Here is a 20264-nt window from a genome sequence, read left to right as displayed (position 1 = left end):
GAATTCCTATTATTTTCAACCCACACAGCGTTCTTGCCTCAGCAAGCAGTGGAGGCAGACCTGATTTGAGTGTAAGGAAGAGGATGGTGAACAATGCAAATTCTTTTCTACAGTTACTTCACATCATGTAGCAACACAAGCACCATATGTAACACCGTGCAGAAGCAGAGAAGAAGTGACCACTCTTTTTTTATTCCCTGGCTGTTTGTACAAGTCCATCCCACAATACACACAGCAACTTAGATGGACTCTACATTTCATATTCCAGATTCCTGTCTGTGATACATATGGAATGAGAGCAAATGCATTCTCCAGGAAAACAGCAGATTTGAAGAACTGAATACCTGCTGATTTTGCTATAATGTAAGTGTATTGTATAAAAATCTAATTGACATTTATCAAATAATTAGTAATGGAGAATGTAAGAAAAGTTATTAATCCAGTTTCAAGCACGAGCCATGCCTTCTATAAATCTGTCTTTAGATTTTGCCTGCCTAAGGAATATGTTAAGAGTACTTATTTACTTAGCCACAACAGACTCTAAATCAAGTCTTGATACACAAAAAACCCAGTCAAGATCAAAACAGACTGAAGAAATCAAGATTCACAAACTAGAAGTTGTGCATTTTCCTACCTAGTAACAACAATGCACAATTTCAATAATTTAGAATATAAAAGTAACACAAGTTTATAGTTAAAACAGTGTTTGAAAACTACTTTTAAATTGACTGCAGGAAAAAGATCTACTTTTATATATTTGCCTTAAGCCCTAGAATTTCTGACAAAATCCACAACACAAATACAGACTTTCAGGCACCAAACATTTTAACCACAGTAACACTTTCTTTCCTATGTTGAAGAGATATAAGTAATATAAAGGACTAAAACTGTAGTTCTACAGCCACTTAATTCTGAAAGAAACAAGTCCTTGCTGGACTTCATACAACTGGATTTATTTCCACCCAACTTTTCTTAAACATAACCATACCAAATATTATTTTGGCTGATGACAGATATAATTACACAATGTTTCTCCAGTATACTATACTGAAGAGCAATTAACAGATGATTCAGCCGCTCCCAGCTTAAATTTTACACATTTAAGCACTAACTGTAGTACTTCCCTAAATACAGTATTCTTATTTTCTACTTTTTTGTTGCAAATCAGAACACAGTATTAGGAAAGTATACTGTAAAATAAAGTGAAGTCTTCCATAAAGTTGCAACACTCATTTACAAATATATATTTCCAATATAAATTACTAAGTTCTTAATTATTATCAGTCATTTTAGCATGAGTTCCTGAAAAGAAACTATGCATTATGAAGTTGCTGTAACAATAACCAAATACATCACTATAAATTACCTTGCAAAATGCATATGCTTCCATCTGAATGCTTAGTCAATTAAAATTCTATCTTCACATAGTATAACTGAAGAGCCTATTTAAAAATAAGATGTGAACTAATTTTAGCTTGATTAGCCTCCAGTTTATCAGATTCAATTTTAAAGCATTCAGACTGTTGAACTGGGTAATCATTGACAATTACAGTGTCACAGGGAAAGACAAGTTTTGCAGTCTGGAGATGTTTACATCCAGCAAGAAGCTACCCCTTTCATTTAGAAACACAAGGGGGAAAAGAACAGAGAATAAAACCTTCAGCACATAATTATCAGGAGTAAGTTACAACAGGCTGATTACCCTTTCCCCTAACTGCTCAAATACCATTGCTCTTAGCATGCCTCAAAAGAAAACTCTGTATTTCCTTCAAGTCAGGCAAAACTTCCTCTATGCAGTTCTCAATTTACTAGCAGTATGAGGAAGAAGCCACCTTCCTCTTAACCACTTGGTAACACACCATGACTTGCCTTTGGCAAGCTTCCACATTTAAAGACCAGACAAGCCAAAGAAAGATTAGTATCATTTGTTAGTATAATGATTACCTCTTTAAGAAGACTCGACACTTCATAATGAAGTCTTTCTGGTTCAACTAAAAACTCCCTATAAATAGTTTAGCACAGGAAAAAAATAAACTTGTATGTAATTTGGGCTTCTGGTGTTGGGCTTCAGTCAAAAGAATACTCCTCTACCCATCTCTCTATTCAGAAGTGCTGCAGGGGAGAACTTCTTCAGACAAATCCAGTAAGTACTTTCAATACTTACCCTTAAGCCATCCAACCTATGCTATCCAATCTCATAGAACAGATACCATAAACCCTTGATAATACTCAAATACAAATGCAGAACCTTTTTACAAAGGATATGTTAACCTTCTTAGAAATACTACTGTTTTGATAATTTTTTGCTACCAACAAAACACTGGGGTTTTTTTAATCCCACAGTGTTGTTCAGAAGAGGCTGTTGCAAGTACCCTTAGGCAGTTCTTGCCCTACATTTCTATTCAGAGATTCATATCCAAACATCACAGTTTTTTATCATGCTCAAACAGACAATTCAAGACTGAGAAAGATGCAGATGATAAAAGATATACAATAGATGCTGTATCTTTAAATAAGCACAGAAACTATGCAGTGATTTACAAGTTTACAGCGCAATCATTTTTGCTAACAATAAACAAAGCTGAAATAATTAGAGAAGAAAACATTAAAGCAGACACTCACAAGGCAATACTGAAAAAAAGTATTGCCAAGAACAAAGCTACTGGCACTAGCAAGTGGCAAAAATGTAACCAGTGTACAAAAATGCCAACATTCCAAATAAATCCATGCATTCCCACCAGGTGGCGCCCTAAACGCATGCAGCTGCTTGCATTTGCTGCTCCCACTCCCACGCCTGCAAACAGTTAAAAGCCCGTTCGATTACACGTCTTACGGATGCAGCAGGATCCAGCAAACGCTCCTCACTCTCACTTTTCAACCATTTTACCACTTTCACCCCGTTGTCTAATTCTGGTGGGTCTTAAAGCCACAGTGCTATTCCTTACACTTCAGAATAAGCCAGCACAAATATTATTATTAGGCACAAATCTGTCTATAACCATATGGATTTGCAGTCTCAGTTACACACAGACAACTTCTATAGCCATGTTCACGTTTAAGTGGAGGAAAACAATGCTGCAAGCATGGAAAGAAGGAATTGTGCTCATAATTTAACTTACTCTCCACTCCTGCAGTACTTATCCAGTTGTCTGCACTCACAGCTCCACCCCAGCCACATTTGCAATCCACAGTTATCTAAGGTTTTGCACAGGATCAGTTCCCATACCCAGGCAACCTGTCAGGCCTCCCCATCACTGGTACTCAGTAAGGTACCCAGCATAAATGCATTAGCTTTAAAAGTCATATTCCCACCAATTAACGAATAAATAAATATAGTATCTTAGTCTTCTAGTAACTTTTAATTGCATACAGGTCATTAACATGGATGCCTCTAAAAAATACATTCTGCAAGTGTGTGTACTATTGTAATCAGACAATACAGCTGGATAAAACAGCTGGATATCCAAAAGTCTATAAACACTTCTCATTGTATTTCACTTGAAATATTGATATCTAAAAGTGTTAGAAAGCATTACTAGACTATTCCCATCTTCCCAATCATAATTTCTTCATATTTTTCCCCCTAAAGAAATTGTTCAAGTTCTATAAAAAGCAGTATTTCACATAAGAGAGTAACAGCTCATTAATCACTTCTTACAACCATTCTAAAATACATATCTTTTTTACACTGAAATGCATTAAACTCACGTAATAAACTAGTTCTAGAATGTTGCATTTAAGTTGTGATTTCTTTTCAGTCTTTCATCTTTACCTTCCAGTATGAGACACAGGTAGTTCTAGAGCTGTGGTGGAAGACACGTAAAACAAACTGCCATACTGGCATTAAGAAACCTGGTAAGGAGCTGCAAAATACTTAGTTCTAGTAAGTCGTATTTCATACACCTGGCATTCCCAAGACTCCAGACAAGTACTTGGGTACCACTTATTTAAAACATTACGAAGACATTCACATCAACACTAGTAATGCACAGTTTATTCAGCAAGTGAAGATGCTAAAATGCTTCCCCCTGTCCCCCAAAGAGAAGATACTGAGACACTTCAAGTGTCTTAGGGAAAGTAACTTCAGTGTTACAGCAACAGTCAGAAGTCTTGAACATTTTACTATCTAAAACACAGAGTGCACACAAATACAGAGCCATAAAAGGCTACTAAAATCCTGCTCCATATGCACATAAACCCACACTTTTTAATCAAGTTCTGTAGTTCCAAAATCAGAGATGATACTCTTCTACTTCAGCAAACAGTAAATTTTAGCATACTCGGAAGAAAACAAATATGGGTACACAGAAGAAACATTAACATGAAAGAAACTGACTTAAATTATACACTAGGTAAGGGCACTGTGAATCGATTCTCAAATTTGAATATTCAGAGTGACAACTTGCAATGACTGGATTCTTAGCATTAAGACCTATCAGAGGTTGTATGTGTGGTTTTGTTAGTATTTTTTTTCTTTTGTGGTGGAAGGGTTTTGGGTTGGTTTGTAGAGGTTTTTTTTGGGTTTTTTTTTTTTTTTTTTTTTGTTTTTTTTTTTTTGTTGTTTTTTTTGCTTGGTGTGTTTCATTGTGGATATGTTGTTTGGTTTTTTTAATTGACTCATAACTTACACCTATCCAGGGTTATGAATCTCATCTATCAGTAGAACAGACCAAAATTTCATTTAATCCAATTTGGGTAATTTTAAGAATGCAAATCACAATGAACAGGGGTTTACAAAGACAGCACAGAGACCATGTCATATAATGATGAGGAAAAATAAACACATGTGAGGGGAAAAAATGAGATGATGTGCTGCCAGGCTCCTTACCCATTGCTGCTGTTGCTGGAGCTCCCTGATGGTATTCTCAGCTTGCTCCAGTTTAGTATTGGCCTCATCACTCTGCTGTTTGATGGTGGCCAGCTCCCGTTTTATGAGGTAGTTTTCCTCAGCCTCCTGGGCCCTTGTCACTTGTCCCTTAGGACATAATTTATTTTTTTAAGCACTTGATGACAAATCCAAGGAAAACTGCCTTTGTGATGCTTAGCTGCTTATTTCATCAGATTGGTTTTGCAAACAGCACAGAGTACAATTGGTAGAAATTTTAGGACCAAGTAGTACTAAACATCTGTTTTAGTACTTTATTACAAAGTTTAGCATCCATTTAGCAAGCACAGTTTTGTACTTGCATTCAAGAAAATTCCTTTCATGCATTATTACTCAGTTGAACATGCACAGATTGAGGTTCACAATATTCAATTTCATTGTTAATACAGTGTCATAGAATCCATTTGCCACAGGAATTTGTACAAAAATTACAATAGGTTAGGAAAATTACTATAACGTGCAGGTATTGGGTTTATATATTTTTAGTAAACAAAATTAAACAAGTTTCTAGCAAGATGCATTAGCTCTGTATTTATTCCAAATCAGCAAAGCAGGGATAGAATACAGCATGCAAATATGCATGCATTAAAGCAGTTGGGTTTTTTTGTAAGTAGGAAGAGAGTCATACAGTAAAAGACTATACCTGTATCAATCTATCTGCCAAGGAAGCACTTTCCTACAAAGGAAAAATTCAGATAGGAATGAGGAAAAGGGAAACCAAAATACAAGGGGCAGATAATAGTGACAAAAAAGACCAAGAGCTGATAGAAAGAAAATGCCCAAATTCTACCCATTTTTTGTGCAAACTCTTTTTGCAAAATTAACAACTCTTCATATAAATGAAGGCAACTCTGTCCAGAGGTGCCAGGAAGCAGCCTTTTCTGCAACAGATTTAACACAATCCATCTGTGATACAAAAAGGTTTCAAAGCCAGATTTTTGTAACATTTTAAATTCACCTACAGGAGACTGGGTGCTTTTAATGAATGGCTTGCTTCCCTAATTAATGAAAGTTACTGAAGCATTATCTGATAGGATCAAATAGATAGATTCAAGACACAATCTACAGTCCCCCCACAACATGAAACAAAGGCATAATTTGAGCACAGAGGAACTTCACTAAGCACTGAGGCACTCATGCAGAACTACAGCTTCCACTAAGTTGAAGCAGGGCAGTTAAATGGTGCAAACTGACAGACAAGTAGGAAATGTCAACTATGACAGCTAATGTTCTGTTTTACTGAACTCTTGCAGTAACTCATTGAGCAGTTCATAGATTCTCTTTTCTGGCCAAATTTTGCAAAAAAAAAAAATCATTTTTTCACACAAACAAGTCCTACCGCCCTGCAGTTCCATTTAATTAATTTCTACTTTATCACCCCTGAAACCACTCAATTTTTTGAACATTCGACAACAGAGAAATACATCTATTCATAGACCTTCTTTGTCCTTGAAGCTTTTATTAAAACTGAAGTTCAAACTAGTAGATAAGAGCTATTTTTTACAAGTTAAGGTACACTAAGAAAATCACAACTAAATCAGATGGGTTTGAATGATAGAAAAGTATTTTAAAAGTAAGTTTCCAACAGAATAATTTAATGTATTTTTCACACTTTATGATGTTTTTCAAATGCTGCGATGATAGTTATCTTCAGGAATTCTTATTAATAGATAATCTTGTCCAATTTTGAATTGTTTTAATTCCAATCAGATTGGGATAACCTGAAGGTGAATTCTGAAATTCTAAGCACAGAATTTGCAAAAGCACTAGCATGCAGCAGTTCATCCTGGACTTCAGAATTTAAAAAAGAAAATAATTCAAACCTCTACAAGTTAAGCATAAAACAAGGATAATAACTATTACATATTTACCAAGGTCATTGAAATGATTCACTACAGTTTCAAGATTCTTAAAGAGAGCCTACTCTTTTCCATTCATTTTATAAATCTCCAATACTAGAAACAAAAATGTTCATAAAATTATATTTTTGGTCACAACTTTCACAATGTGTCCTTATTATGTGTCTTTTCCAAACTAAATTCTGAAACCAGTTAATTAGCATTTGACATAGACAACCTTCTTTTCAAGGAATTGCATTGGGGTTTAACATCCTAAATGTCATGTCTTTCAATCATGTCACTCTTAATTGAAATGTTACCATTTTCTACCATGAACAACTGTTTGCAACTCACAAGAGCATTCAATTCCATTTGTTGAAAGATGTCCCTGCTAGTGCTTAAGATGGACAGGCATGCTCTCATTCCTGAGCAGAGCAGCTCAGATGCAATCTGCCACAGGAGGTGTGATACCAGGATACAGCAGAGGCCACTGGAGAACAGTTGGCAATGTATCCACAGCAATCCTTATGCATACTTTTGAAGTTTCAGTCAGTTATCAAAAAACCTAACAAAACTCTACTCCAGACTAAACATAAGAGAAGTAAGTCTTTAGATATTCTCCCCACCAGGTACCCAAAATTGCCACAAAACCTCAAAACCACATAGAACAAATGAATGGCAGTGTTCCTGTTCTCAATATAAATGCTGCAACATCTCTCTGGTCATTGGTAGGTCTGTCATTTTGCTCCTACATAAAAACACCAAGCAACTTCAGATTTTCAAAACTGAGGATTCTCTCACAATGACCTTTTTTCCAAACAACCAGTCCACTATTTCATGAAGTCTTCTGGACTTTGAACATATGCTTCTAATTAAGAAAGAAAACAGTACAACACAAGCTGGGTATGTCAAAATGTTTGACTTTATAATCACTTAAGAAGTAGACATAACCTTACATATTTAAAGCATTGACTGTAATTGCTTGGCAATAGCCATGTTATTTGGCTAAGCACTGCTAGTAAACACCAGAGATTATCAGGAAAACAGTAAACTATAATTCTGAGATTCCCATTTCATATAATGAAATTGCCATCAATAAAGTCTAAATTAACAGAGATTAAATCTAATCCCCAACATACTTACTTTTTCTAGTGTTTCAATGCGCTGTTTTAGGAGTCTATTTTCAGTTCGTAACCTCTGGAAGGTAAACAGTTCACAAATCCATTTCTCAAGTTATTAATTGAAAGTCTGATAAAAGCAAACTACCAATATTTTTATCTCATCATATCCAAGAAAATCAATATAAATACAAAAATAATTTGTGACCTTCTTAACATCCTTTCATATTATGTACTAGCTCAAAGTATGAGTTTGAATAGCTTGCTACAGCAAAAATGAGAACACATCTCATGTTAAGCAAAAGCATCTATGCTGTATTTGCTCAAAGCTGTATGTCTGCAGGTGAACCATTGGGCTTAACCCCACACCAGACTTGACAGCTTCCCCTTCATAAACAGACTCAAAATCTTCATGCTTAAGGGACATGACAGTGCACTCCCTGCAGTAGGACAGGCTAATGAGGCAGCTACAAGGTCTCCTTCCTTTTCCTCAAAAGAATTTACATCAATCTGTAAGGTTATACTGAGAATTACCTCAAATGTCCCAGAAGTAAGAAAGAATTGTACTGGACTCTATATTTTACAAGTGCACTTCCCATAAATTTTAACAGTCAGCATTGAGATAGAAGAGATCTGTGCCCCTCAGAACAGGGCATTGGATATCAGTTCAGTAAATGATTTATTCTGCCAGGCTAAAAGGCAAACTCAAAATATGGTTCTTTTTCTATCTCCCCTAACATAGTCTCTTCTGCTAAGCAGCTCTGCTAAAGTCAGAAATTATTTACACATTAATTCTAGGCCAAAATAGGGCCTAGAAACAGATAGCTTTGCATTGTTTGGTTGCGGTTTTTTGGTTGCTTTTTCTTGGAGTGGGCTTCATGGTTTTTGTTTTGAGGAGGTCTTTTGCTTTCTCCTTTTTTGGGAGGGGGGGGTGGTGGCAAGAAGCAGGAAAGGATTTGAAATGAGTTCATATATTAGAATCTAAAGTTACAGTTGTCTTTGGTTTTACTTTGTCCTGTTCTGCAGAGAGCTGTCATTTGAGCCCTGCAAATCTGATTTCAGCTGCTGTTACAGCAGGTATTCATGCTGCTAACTGCCTTACTGCCTGATACAATAAACTGCCTAAAAGGCTCCTAATACCTTTGTGCTCCCAGGTGCATCTCACAGCCATTTTTCTGAAGAACTGATGCCTCAAAAACTGATATTGAAAGGCAAAATGACCAGCAGTGGACAGGAAGAAGGAAGGCTATACCTAAGTCCCTCAACAAAGTTTTATATAATACACTTCCACATCATTTCTCCCACTGTCCTTTCTCATAGAACTGGCTAAAAACACAAGGAAGAAAATCCAGATCAAACAACATGCTTTAAAAAAAAAAAGTGAAATAGGAAAAAAGGGAATCAAAAGCCTATTTATGTCACAAAAGCAAAAAGATGCGGTGATTAAGTACATACAGGAATCAGGTCAGTTAGTAAAAAGGGAAAAATAAACTCCACTGGCAGCTTGGCTTTTTTCCCCCCCAGTTTGTATTAACTGCAAAAGCTCCAAAAGAAAAAGTGACTGCAGACAGAAGATACCACAATTTGGGTCCAACACATAAGAAAAATCAAGATCTTAAAATCAAAGGCAAACCACTCAAGTGCACTCTATGAAGTCTATCTTAACATGTGTCATACAGACTTCCTGTGTGGAGCACTGACATCTAAGCCAGCATATTTAGAACCTCTGATAAATGAGGGCATCTATTATTAAGCTTTTGTCAGCAGGAAATACTAAAAAAAAATAAGTACAGCTGGTCCCTAAAGATTTTTTTTTTTAATGTCCACCAGAAGTCTCAATAATTTCACTGTAGGTGTCCTTTACAAACAGACATCCCAAATATAAATGCTGAAAGAAAAGAATTTGGGGACCTTAATTATGTCCTGCTACATGCAGAGATCAAACTTGTAATCCCCCCCATCTGGGAATTAAACTTATTAATAAATAAATTTGTTGAGGGCTCCTTACTTTAATTTCAACTTGTTCTTCCATTTCTTTTGTCTTTATTGTAGTGTACTCTTTTTCTAGCCTAAAAATTAGAAATAGCAAATTATGATCAGAAACTGTGGATAATTTACTTGTTGGTGTAATACCTAACAAATAACAGTAGAACAGAGATACAGATTATTGATATTTCCTCTGAAATGCACTCCTGTAAATGCTTAGACTGGACCTTAAATTTAAACACAGATTTCAGTAGATATGAACAGATTGAACCAGCATTCTGAAGTGCAGGAGCTTGCTTGGATTCATTACAGTGGCAGCAATTTGGAGCCACTCTGTAATAACCCCTTTATGTAATATAGTCATCAATTCACTAGATTCAGCCAAAAGAAATCAGAGCTTGGAAAGCCTGGAAAAAAAGATGCAAAGAAATCTGACAAAAATACCTTAAATATAAACCAATTTTAGCCTCTCCCCAGCAAACCAAATGAAAAAAGTGGCAAGAAAAACCCACAGGCTGAGATAACAATGCCTCTACAGAAAGCATATCAGGAAGTTCAGACTTGGAATGGTGGATTTTCAACTACATACACTTGTACTGGTTTGCAAAGAAAAAATTTTTCCTGAAAGCTTTGTTGTTACTTATTTTTTAGAGAAGACTGCTCACTCTACTGATCATAGGCTACTGACATAAAAAAAAAAAGAAAAAGATTGACAAATTCAGCTTGGAAGACCCTGGGTACAACCTGCAGTGCAACAACAAACGTAGGATACTTTACAATCAATGGGTGACCCAACCAACTCAACCCTGGCAAATCACACTCTCTGCAGCTTGCTAATCAAAATAAAATTTACCAAAGGCAGACGAGACAAGCAACTAACCTTAACAACAGCAACAAGTAGCAGTATTCTCAAGATTTCAAACCCCACATGAAAGTTGTTTTACTGTTGTCAATATTACTAAAAAGTTCTATCAATTTATATTTTAAACAGCACTAATTTGGACTATAAATGCACTCTTTAGCACTGATTATTTTTCCCATTCCTGAGAACTAAAATCTTTAGCATTTAGGCCAGATCATAAAGTTTCATCTCCTTTCATCCTGAAAAAAAAAACATCTCCTCTCCACCAGAAAACCACCCCCTACCCAGTCTTCCTATTCAGTTCCTTTTTACAGAAGCACTGTAATTCCCCATAACTTGCAGTTATCTTCAAATGCTTTTTTAGTGATTTTTGTAAATGATAGAGCTTTATTATATTTAAGAAAAATAGCAAATACTACTTTAGAATCATTTTTGTAGACAGAACTGCAGTTTTAACTGTCTATATAGTATAAAATCCCCAAAAAATGTAAAGATGGAAAATTCAAAATGAAACACCGAATAACAATTTTAAAGAGCAAACAAACAGTAACTCAGCAACAGCAAAATCTATTTTTTCGAAATGTAATACCTACTTTTTCATCTTTTTTGCATTGTATTTGACTTGATAAGATGCTTGGATTAATTTGTCTGGACCACTGTCAAACTGATGTGGAATGACCTTTTGAAAGTGCTAAAAGCAATCAGAGTACAAGATTACATATAATTAACAGCTGCAAGGAAATATACACACACTACACATTTCAGATATCTCTTAAAAATATTATAACCATAGCTTACCTGTAACATTCCTTCCATGTCAAGTTGCAGTAATTCTGCCTGGTTCATCTGAAGTAATGCTAAACCTACTCGAAATACTATCTCTAAACCCTGAAAAGATAAGTCAAAAAATATCCAACAATTATTCATGCCATTGTCAACAGTACAGACTTTTTCTACTATTTACTAACATTGGAAATCTCACCCAAGTAAGCACAAGTAAAAGGGCTACTGAAAAAATCTCTCAACAAATTGCTTCTGTGTTTTTTTGTTCCAAGGACAAGCAGTCTGGCTATTTGTCCTGACACCAGACATCTCTCTCAGAGAAGTTAGTGATGAGGCAAAAATCTCAAATGACAGGAATTCTCTAGGTCAGCTCTATCAACCATTTTAAGTATATCTAGTAGAAAAATCCCCAGTACTTCTCAAAAAAGCTGTTTTAATTTCAGACACAGTACAATGCAGTTAAACTACTGGGGAAAAAAAAAAAAAAAGGAATGTCTCACTATATACCCCATCTTGGACTTCCCTGGGGGCAATATGAAAGGATCCACCTTTGACTTACTGATTTCTAAAAGCTGACTGCAGGGCAAGAATAAGCTATGATTTGTTACTAATTACAATTATGCAAAGCTCTAATCCTAAACACAACATAGGTGTCTTTGTGATAATGACATTGAATAATTCCCTAAATTTCTTTGGCACCAATCATCATCTGGACAATAAAAAGAACTAATACTCCCTCTTCTTGGCTTGCATATCCCCAATGAACTTCAACTTTGGCCTGAAAGCAGCATTACTTTCCACTGCAAACTCACCATAATACTGAGGAAAGGATGTCCCTGCTGCATGCAATGCTAATGCACTGCTGCATCCAGAAAGAACAGATTTGGGAACACTTGAACAGGCTTCGAGCACAAAGCTACACACAATATCAACATTCAGTGACTTGGCTGCTCTTCCTTGACAAACTGCACACACAGACACCTTCCCTTAAAATAATCTGATCAGCATAAGAAATAAAAAGCAAGACTATGAGATTGGTCCATCATGATGGGATTTATACCACTACCTAAATAACTGCTTTCAACAGCTACTCTTGAAATATATGACTACTATTTAGTAGTTACCTCAGACATAAAGATATCAAATATTCTCGTTGCAATTGGTAGTGGAAAAGTTGTAAGGAATATAGTTAAAAACCATGACGATGCATACATAGAAGTGTGAAAACTCTGAGACTGAAAGTGCACATAAAGCTCTGGAAGATGTTCCTGGAAAAGAAGAGGAATAAAGTACACAAGTATGTTAAGCTTCTGCTTGTAGTTTTAGTGCAGACGTGTTTTTGACAAATTTTGAATACAAGAAAGTAATTGATACTTAGTACAGATAGGAGCTGTCTGTACTAGCAACAGGACTAGGAAAGATATGACTCATCGTTATTAAGAACCATGCAACTGAAGTCCCAGTATAGAATATCCTATAGAATGTCTACCCTGCAAAGCAGATAACAAAAACACCTCCTGATCCTAAGGGGAAGTCAAGTTTGTAAATCCCTGAGTAATAACTAGAATGGGCTACTAAAAAGAGTTGACAAAATCTAAGGCTATGTGATATCTCACCCCTGATCACCATGTTAGAAACTGGATCACAAAACAAACCAATTTTTCTCCATCAGCCTGACCAGGAAGAACCTGCATTCCAAACCTGAAAACAATTTCAATTTTAGATATGAGGGTACCTACCAGTTCTCATCTTTTAAGATACTATAAATTGACTATGAAGACTTTGACTTTCAGAGTCTTCAATCCAAACAGAATTAAACATTCATACGCTTATACTGCAGCAATACAAATCCTCATGCTTCAGTGTTTAAAGCCAGTCACTGTCTGCCAAAGGTTAAAAAAAATTGCTCACAGAGCCACATGCATTTACTTGTGAAGTTCTGAAACTAGCTATTGTCAAGAGTACAGCCTGTTAGCCAACAGACATGCCTGCTCTTGAGCTGTAACTCCCAAGTTCCTTATTAATAGCTACTGAAGAGCAAGTTTGATAGATTTTGTATGTACCTGTATCATGCATTCAAACTGGTACATACAAAGGCCCAGTTCAGCCATGCTTGGTTTAAAGAGTTCTCGTAGTCTGTAATCTTGCATTAATTTAACAAACACACAGAATGCCTCTTCTTCTGGCATCTATATCAAAAAACAAAAAAGCACAGTAAAAACTCTGGACAAACATAATGACATATCAGAATAAACGCCTGGGAGGATTTAGGGTTGGGGCTTTGTGTGTGTGTGCATATGCACGCAGTGGAGTTTTTTTCTTGGTTGCTGGTTTGTTTGTTTTGAGGTTTTTGGTTTTTTTAAGGGATTTACAGCCAATTACTCCAATGAACTTTTGTATATATTAAATTCTAGCAAATAATTTCTAGACTGAAATGGAGGTCTGTAAGTTTCTTACTATATACCTTACTTTGTCATAAACCAAAAACCAATAACACAGAGGAAGCTTTAAGAGAATCAAGTCAACTGTGTAGTTTCATTTGAACTCTGACGAGATTCCATGTAATAGAAGAGAAATAAGAAGTTCATTTATTTTTGAAATATCACTCACCAAAACAGTTTGCAAGCCTGCAATCCTATCTTAGCTCTGAGAAACAAATACATTGTCCCACTCCAATACAAGTATCTTGGCAAATACAATGACACAAAGTAAATCTCATTTTATTTCCAGACTAAACAGCTGCCCTTGACAACTCCATTGTAACAAAATTATGAAGGAAAACCATTGCAAAAATTCCCAATAAACAACCACAATATATTATGCATTCTAGCGTGGATTTTAAAGGTTCGCATATTTTAAAATATTTTTACCTGCATAAGCAGTAATCCAACTATAAAAGCGCTTCCTTGACAGTATCCAACCTCACGATCCACCAAAGAGTAAGCCTGGAAAATAAAGTTAAAACTCTCAACAATTAAAACCTCATTATCAATAAAAAGTAATCATGGCTCATCCTGCTATCTTGTTAATAACTTATTCTTCCTCTCCCCAAATCCAACAAGAGCAGAAATCGTATCCAGAAGTTTTAGTCAGACATTCTAGTTTCTACCTGCTGCTACCAACTCTGTTCTCTGAGCACATACAAAGCTAAAACTAAGGCATACCTACCAAAAACACAGGCAGGAATTTGGTAAAAGATAAGAGAGACCACTGGCATATAAATCTCAGAAAGTACTACTTTTATAGGAGACAGACCAGACAATGAAACAAGTTGTCTTCAGAAAAAATATGTGTTGCAGTTTTATTTACAGATGGATGAAATGTGGTGATCTCCATGCAGGTGGCATTTGTTTTAGAGTTATAGAAATTACTATGGTTTGGAAACCTGCCAACTTTTCCATTGAAACCATGTTCTATGGAAAAGTTTGACCTTCAAAGTTTAACCTCTAGTGAAGACTAAGTAATGCAAACAATGCTACATTGGCATTTTCATTTTGTGTTTGGGCACTGGAACAAATGCACATTAGCTTGTACCTGCCACGTGCACTTCAGAAATACCTGCAAACTGAATACTAGTTCTGACTGCCAGTGTTGTCTTGGGCAACACTGTTTGCTTTAGTTCATGGCCCACTTCATTCCATTACACTATCAGCAGTAAGTATGTGACTTTGTTTTAATGCAAACTTGGTTTTACCTTGTGAGATAGAAAAAAACTTACAGGAATGCCATCGAAACTTAAACCATCCCAGTGTCTATGGTTTAAAACAAACTTAGAACACATGAAACTGGTGCAAGTTCTCTAAGTACAAGGCAATCCAAGCTGGTGCATGTTTTTGCTAATATATTTTCAAGGGCTGAAATACCAACTCACCTTCATTACATTGAACAAGACCTCCTGCCCAAGGCTATCTTTTTCTTTGAAAAAATCATGTTCTGGGTATGTTCTAGCAATGTCCCTTCTTATTAATTTTTCACAAGGAGATGTCATTTTTAAAAGCTCTGAATACTGATCCTTAATAGGCATGCTTTGAGCACTGCATAAAAGTTGCCAAACAATTGCTCTGAAGTGATGAGGTATCCCTTTTCGAACCAGCTCCTAAGGCACAAAAAGACAATTTATATTCCATGAAAATATTACAAAAAATAAACCTAGAGAAAAAACAACTTCAAATCAAGTTCCTCACAATTTCAGAAAAAAATTTACAACATGACAAAAACCCCTCATACAGTTTATAATGTCAAATTTAGTGGGATTATTAAGTTCACAAAATTAAGCAATCTCTGAATCATTTTTAGTGGCTAAATTAGCTACTGAAAGTAGTCCCTTATCCATGGCAAGCTATGTGAAAAACAGAATATTCAAATAATTTTATACAAGAACTTCCATTAAACAGAACTTAATACAATTATGTCTATATTTCATGAAAGATTACTGAAGATAACACCCTTAGCAATATTTGTAGTAATTGAGACCTAAGAAATCACTGACTAAAAATTACTTCCAAGACAGATAAATAACAAAAAGTAGAACTGCAGCACAGTCAACTGCAATAAAAAAATTTGCACAGTACAAATGTCATTTAACAAACTTGACAAGCTGTATCCAATTTCTCTGGTGTGCCAGTATTTCCAAGTTATCTTCTAAGAAAGTATTCAAATGCAGTTTGAGATACTAGACAAGAAAACATTAAGTTTACACTTACTAAATTAACTAAATTTACTTTATCTTTTGAAAAAAAAAATCTGCTAGGTATTATACGATTCAAACATGCCCAGGTGAGTACAGCTAAGAACCTGTTACTTGTCCTTTAAGGAATCACAAGGAAAAGTAGTCTTGCTGCTTGATCTGGAAACTGAGAAAGAAACATTATTCACTAATTTAACAGACTGTCTTGGTGGTATGTTCTGCAACTCAAATCAGTCTGACCTAGAAAACTGTCTCTTCAAGACTATTTCCTTTTTGTACCTTAAGAATTGTTATCAAGTATTCTGTCTCCTAAAAGCCAATTTCTTTCATTATTATTTATTCTGAAGCCAGAGTAACCTTCTATTCTGCAAAGCTTCCTCTTTTTCCTGTTTGTTCCACATATTTCTCCTACTACTCCAACTACTCCAACACTACAATTAATTAATGCAATGCTGATAACTTTCAAAGAGACTCTTGCTTTCAAGTTTTGTTTTTCTTAAGCTTGAACTCTGCTGCAGGAGTTTTGCATCACTGACCTCCATTTTTTAATATCCCTAAGCTCTCAAACCATCCTTCTTCAAAACCACCATAGTAATGCCACTCCAATTATTTCTCCTGTCTACAACACAACACCAAGGTGTTTTTCCTAAAAGATCTCCAATTCAAGACAAGAACCTTAACACATCAGCTTTACACAACTGTCTCTACCTATCCTTTGTCAACAACACAACTGGACTGTACATCAGTCATCTAAAGCCTCAAGGGTACTAATAAAGCAAGAAACTTCTTGCTAATGCCTTGCTAACATACCTGCTTGACAGAATAATAGAGATAACCACTCCAACTTTCCTAAAAGGAACAGCAGGAAAACACATCTACTGGACGTGTCATGTGAACTGAACAGCAGGACTTGAGTCATCCTTCAGAAGTGCTCCATAAACAAGAAGCAAGTTCTGAAGTGGATTGAGAGATGTAAAGGATGGAACACATCATCTTTGGAGGAAGGTAGAGACACTCATGCCTGAAACCTAAAAGCTTTCCAGATTTTTAATAACCTAAGATCAGCTTTTACAGCTAGGATAAAAAGACACCTATGCTGCTACCTATTTACTACTGGCACAATCAGGGAATAGGTGTGGATCTCCTGATATTCCATCATAAATGCAGACTCACAGCTAAAGCTGACTTTCAACAAAAAAAATACTGAGAATTATTTAAAAGCAAAGGAAAACTTTGCTAGTTTTCAATACATTAGTCAGCAATATAACTAAATATTCCCCGAAAGTTAGTCAAATACTCCTCAAATTGTACTTGGCCAGCTGTAAAAACAAGTGACACTTGTGACACTTAAAAATGTTCAAATAAATTCTCACTAACCAGATCTTCTTATTACCATCTCATTTTTCCTTTCTCTTGCCAGATTCCTGTGGCCTTCTTTTCACAGCCTTTTGGAACACCTTTCCAGAAACTGCTTTCCCTATGCAAGCACAAAATCTTTAGTTCATTTTCTTCCCTTGTTTCCTCTCTCCAGTCATGTTCTCTCTTCACAACTGCTCCATATAAAAGATACTTTACTTTAGCCCATTGTTCTGCCTTCCCACAACCTATTCATAGACACACATTGCAAACTGTTCAAAAGACCCTGACACATTTGTATTCTGCACATAAAACTACAGACCACAGCCAATAAAGAACCAAAGCAGAACAGACTTGCCTACTAACAAAAGGCATGTTAGTAGCACGCTGATCTGCTTGCTGCCACTGAAACATGGATATGTTCAAATGCACTAAATGCTTTTTAGTTTGAATTTCAAGTGTAATTGAACTCCACTTCTGTACATGACCTTGTACACTTTTGTACAACTAACCCAGACTGGACATACTGGTCAAAGTTTGTCCAATCCATCCAGAATTTAGAAGCTATGTGTTCTTCTGCCTAAGGTCATCTCTGGGGTCAACATAATTGGCAAGCACAAAAACCTAAACTCATTGTAGCCTTTGAGTAGAATTATCAGCTCTCCTATTAAGAATGCTTTAAAAAGAGAGCTGCTCAGTATATAGCAGCATAGCATACATATACATAATCAGAGCATCAAGCTATCAGATGCCCTTAAGTTGATCTTCAGTAATTCAATTTTTGGAAACATGAAGCTAATCATGCCTGCATTCATGGAAATCTCTCATCAGAGGTAAACTGAAAGCTTTAGTTAGTATTCAAGATACAGTAGATGCATCTGGATTTCAGCAGGAGACATTTGCTGGGTGACAGCACACAGGAAGGTTACAAAGGAAGCACTAAGGCTTAGAGATGGAAAGATTCAACTGGAAGTTTGTATTACATATTTATTTAAAAAGAATAAGCCCATCACAAAGATGAAACAGCATCACTTATATCACATTAAAAATAAATCCAAGAAACAGTTTCCAACTACCTTAACTTGCTTTTCTTTCTTTTTCCGTACATCTTCCCATTCATTCACAATCCGCCCCCACAGGATCCACGAGTCTTCTTCAAGATGGCTGAGATTGCTAGAAGCTGATGAACTAGATACAAGAGAAGATCCACTATTTCTTCTTGACCCATTTACTGATCGTAAGGATTTGCTATCTGTTTCCAAGAGTCTGCAAAGAAAGCACACAAAAACCAGATTCAAGTTCTTCTAATCAAAGGATCACACTATTAATTGTTTTCTTGACAAAGAACACACCCAGAGGTTCAGTGAAACAGTTTTACCAGCATTCATTTGGACTAAATGTGAAAAGAACCATTCAATGTTACTTTCTCTTGAGAACGCAAGTAAATCTGCAGATAGAATGGTTCACACTGCAGCATTTTAAGAAATGGATAAAAACGTCACCCACAGCTGTCATGCATCAGACTGACAAAGAAAACTTAAGGAAGGTAAATATCCTCAATGATAACATCAAATGTCAAAGCACTTAAAAAATACAGCCATTTAACAGACAAAAAATTTGCTTCCTGTAAGTCTACCCCATTACACTTTTTGAAAATTGACAGTATAAATAAAGACAGAACAATTAAAACCTTTGAAGTAATTTTAAAACAACTGACATTTGCTGACAACTGTTCACAAATCAACACAATGTTTTATAAATGCACAGGAGAAATCCCAGACCTACAGACCAAGGACGAGGAAACAGAAATGACTAGTAGAGCTAATGAATGTGTAATTAAAGTGAGGAGTTCAAACGTGAGAACCTCTGGGGCTATCCAGCAGCAAAGTACAAATAAAGATGTGTCAAGTGCTAGACAAGTTCTTGAGGAGACTTCCCTGTGAGCTGGTTGCTGTGGCCATGGACTAGGCAAAAAGGCAATGCTTTGTTTATCCTTAACTAATATTGAGCCCCATAAAGAGGGGAAATTTTTTTAGACCATGTGTTAGGTAAGCAAGAATTCAGACTAACTTGGAAGTGTTTCACTATACCACAAGTTTCATTTGTGCTTTAACTTCTAAGAATTCCAACATCAGTATAGCAGAGCCGTGTGGTTGAATAATATCTCAAAAATTAGTACGAAAGTTAATCCCCCAGCATTTCAGCAAGGTCAGGTTATGTTTTAGATATTTAACAAATTATAGCCCAAGACATATTGTATCTGAGATGGTACAGAAATCTCAGCATACCTACAATATTTAAGCTCTCTGCTACAATAAAGATATTTATACTAGCTTTCCCTGTTTCCAGCTTTCACCTACTGGTGTTTATGAAAGCAAGGGAAAAAATAATTTAACTCATTAAGATAAATAGTACAGTTTCTGCAGGAGTATTTTGTTTGGAAAAGACCTAAATGATAAAAAAAAATGGAAAAAAAAGCCTTTTCAAGACATTTTCATTTGGGGTTTTATTTTAAACAAATTCAAATAATTTACCATTTATTAATGGAATGCATAAAATCTAGTTTTGAAGAAAATACTTTAAAAATCCATTTCAAATGTTTAGAAACCTGGCTTATACTGATCCATAATGAAGAATTAGTTAAAACTCTTTCTCTCAATCCAAGACAATGCCTAAACACCAAATTCGAAGTAATCACAGAGGAAAAAGCATAGAATAAACATTAAGATAATAAAAACCAGGTTCTAAT

General features: G+C 35.7%; 1 protein-coding gene and 1 long non-coding RNA gene across 19 annotated transcripts in view; one reads left to right on the top strand and one right to left on the bottom strand.

Annotated features, from left to right (window-relative positions):
- The window catches only part of LOC128811333 (uncharacterized), a 61689-nt gene extending 42251 nt beyond the window's left edge, over positions 1-19438 (top strand). For 4 of the 13 annotated variants that reach the window (XR_008438311.1, XR_008438321.1, XR_008438310.1 and 1 more), the window contains 4 exons: positions 269-363; positions 2108-2143; positions 3780-3855; positions 8996-9834. This is a non-coding gene — a long non-coding RNA (uncharacterized LOC128811333). The other 9 variants (XR_008438312.1, XR_008438315.1, XR_008438319.1 and 6 more) reach the window with 9 other exon arrangements.
- The window catches only part of EVI5 (ecotropic viral integration site 5), a 76203-nt gene that overhangs the window by 37511 nt on the left and 18428 nt on the right, over positions 1-20264 (bottom strand). For 5 of the 6 annotated variants that reach the window (XM_053984883.1, XM_053984881.1, XM_053984884.1 and 2 more), the window contains exons 3-13: positions 18592-18781; positions 15344-15568; positions 14343-14417; positions 13536-13661; positions 12597-12740; positions 11488-11577; positions 11283-11380; positions 9850-9910; positions 7867-7920; positions 5529-5561; positions 4829-4975 (exon numbers count right to left, since the gene is read on the bottom strand). In XM_053984883.1, the coding sequence (XP_053840858.1) occupies positions 4829-4975; positions 5529-5561; positions 7867-7920; positions 9850-9910; positions 11283-11380; positions 11488-11577; positions 12597-12740; positions 13536-13661; positions 14343-14417; positions 15344-15568; positions 18592-18781 (1243 nt within the window). The remainder of the gene's footprint in view (positions 1-4828; positions 4976-5528; positions 5562-7866; positions 7921-9849; positions 9911-11282; positions 11381-11487; positions 11578-12596; positions 12741-13535; positions 13662-14342; positions 14418-15343; positions 15569-18591; positions 18782-20264) is intronic. The other variant, XM_053984880.1, reaches the window with a different exon arrangement.

The sequence above is a fragment of the Vidua macroura genome, chromosome 9 (assembly GCF_024509145.1).
Source record: "Vidua macroura isolate BioBank_ID:100142 chromosome 9, ASM2450914v1, whole genome shotgun sequence".
NCBI lineage: Eukaryota > Metazoa > Chordata > Aves > Passeriformes > Viduidae > Vidua > Vidua macroura.
The sequence above is the reverse complement of the archived record's forward strand: the minus strand, read 5'-3'. Positions and strand labels throughout refer to the sequence as shown.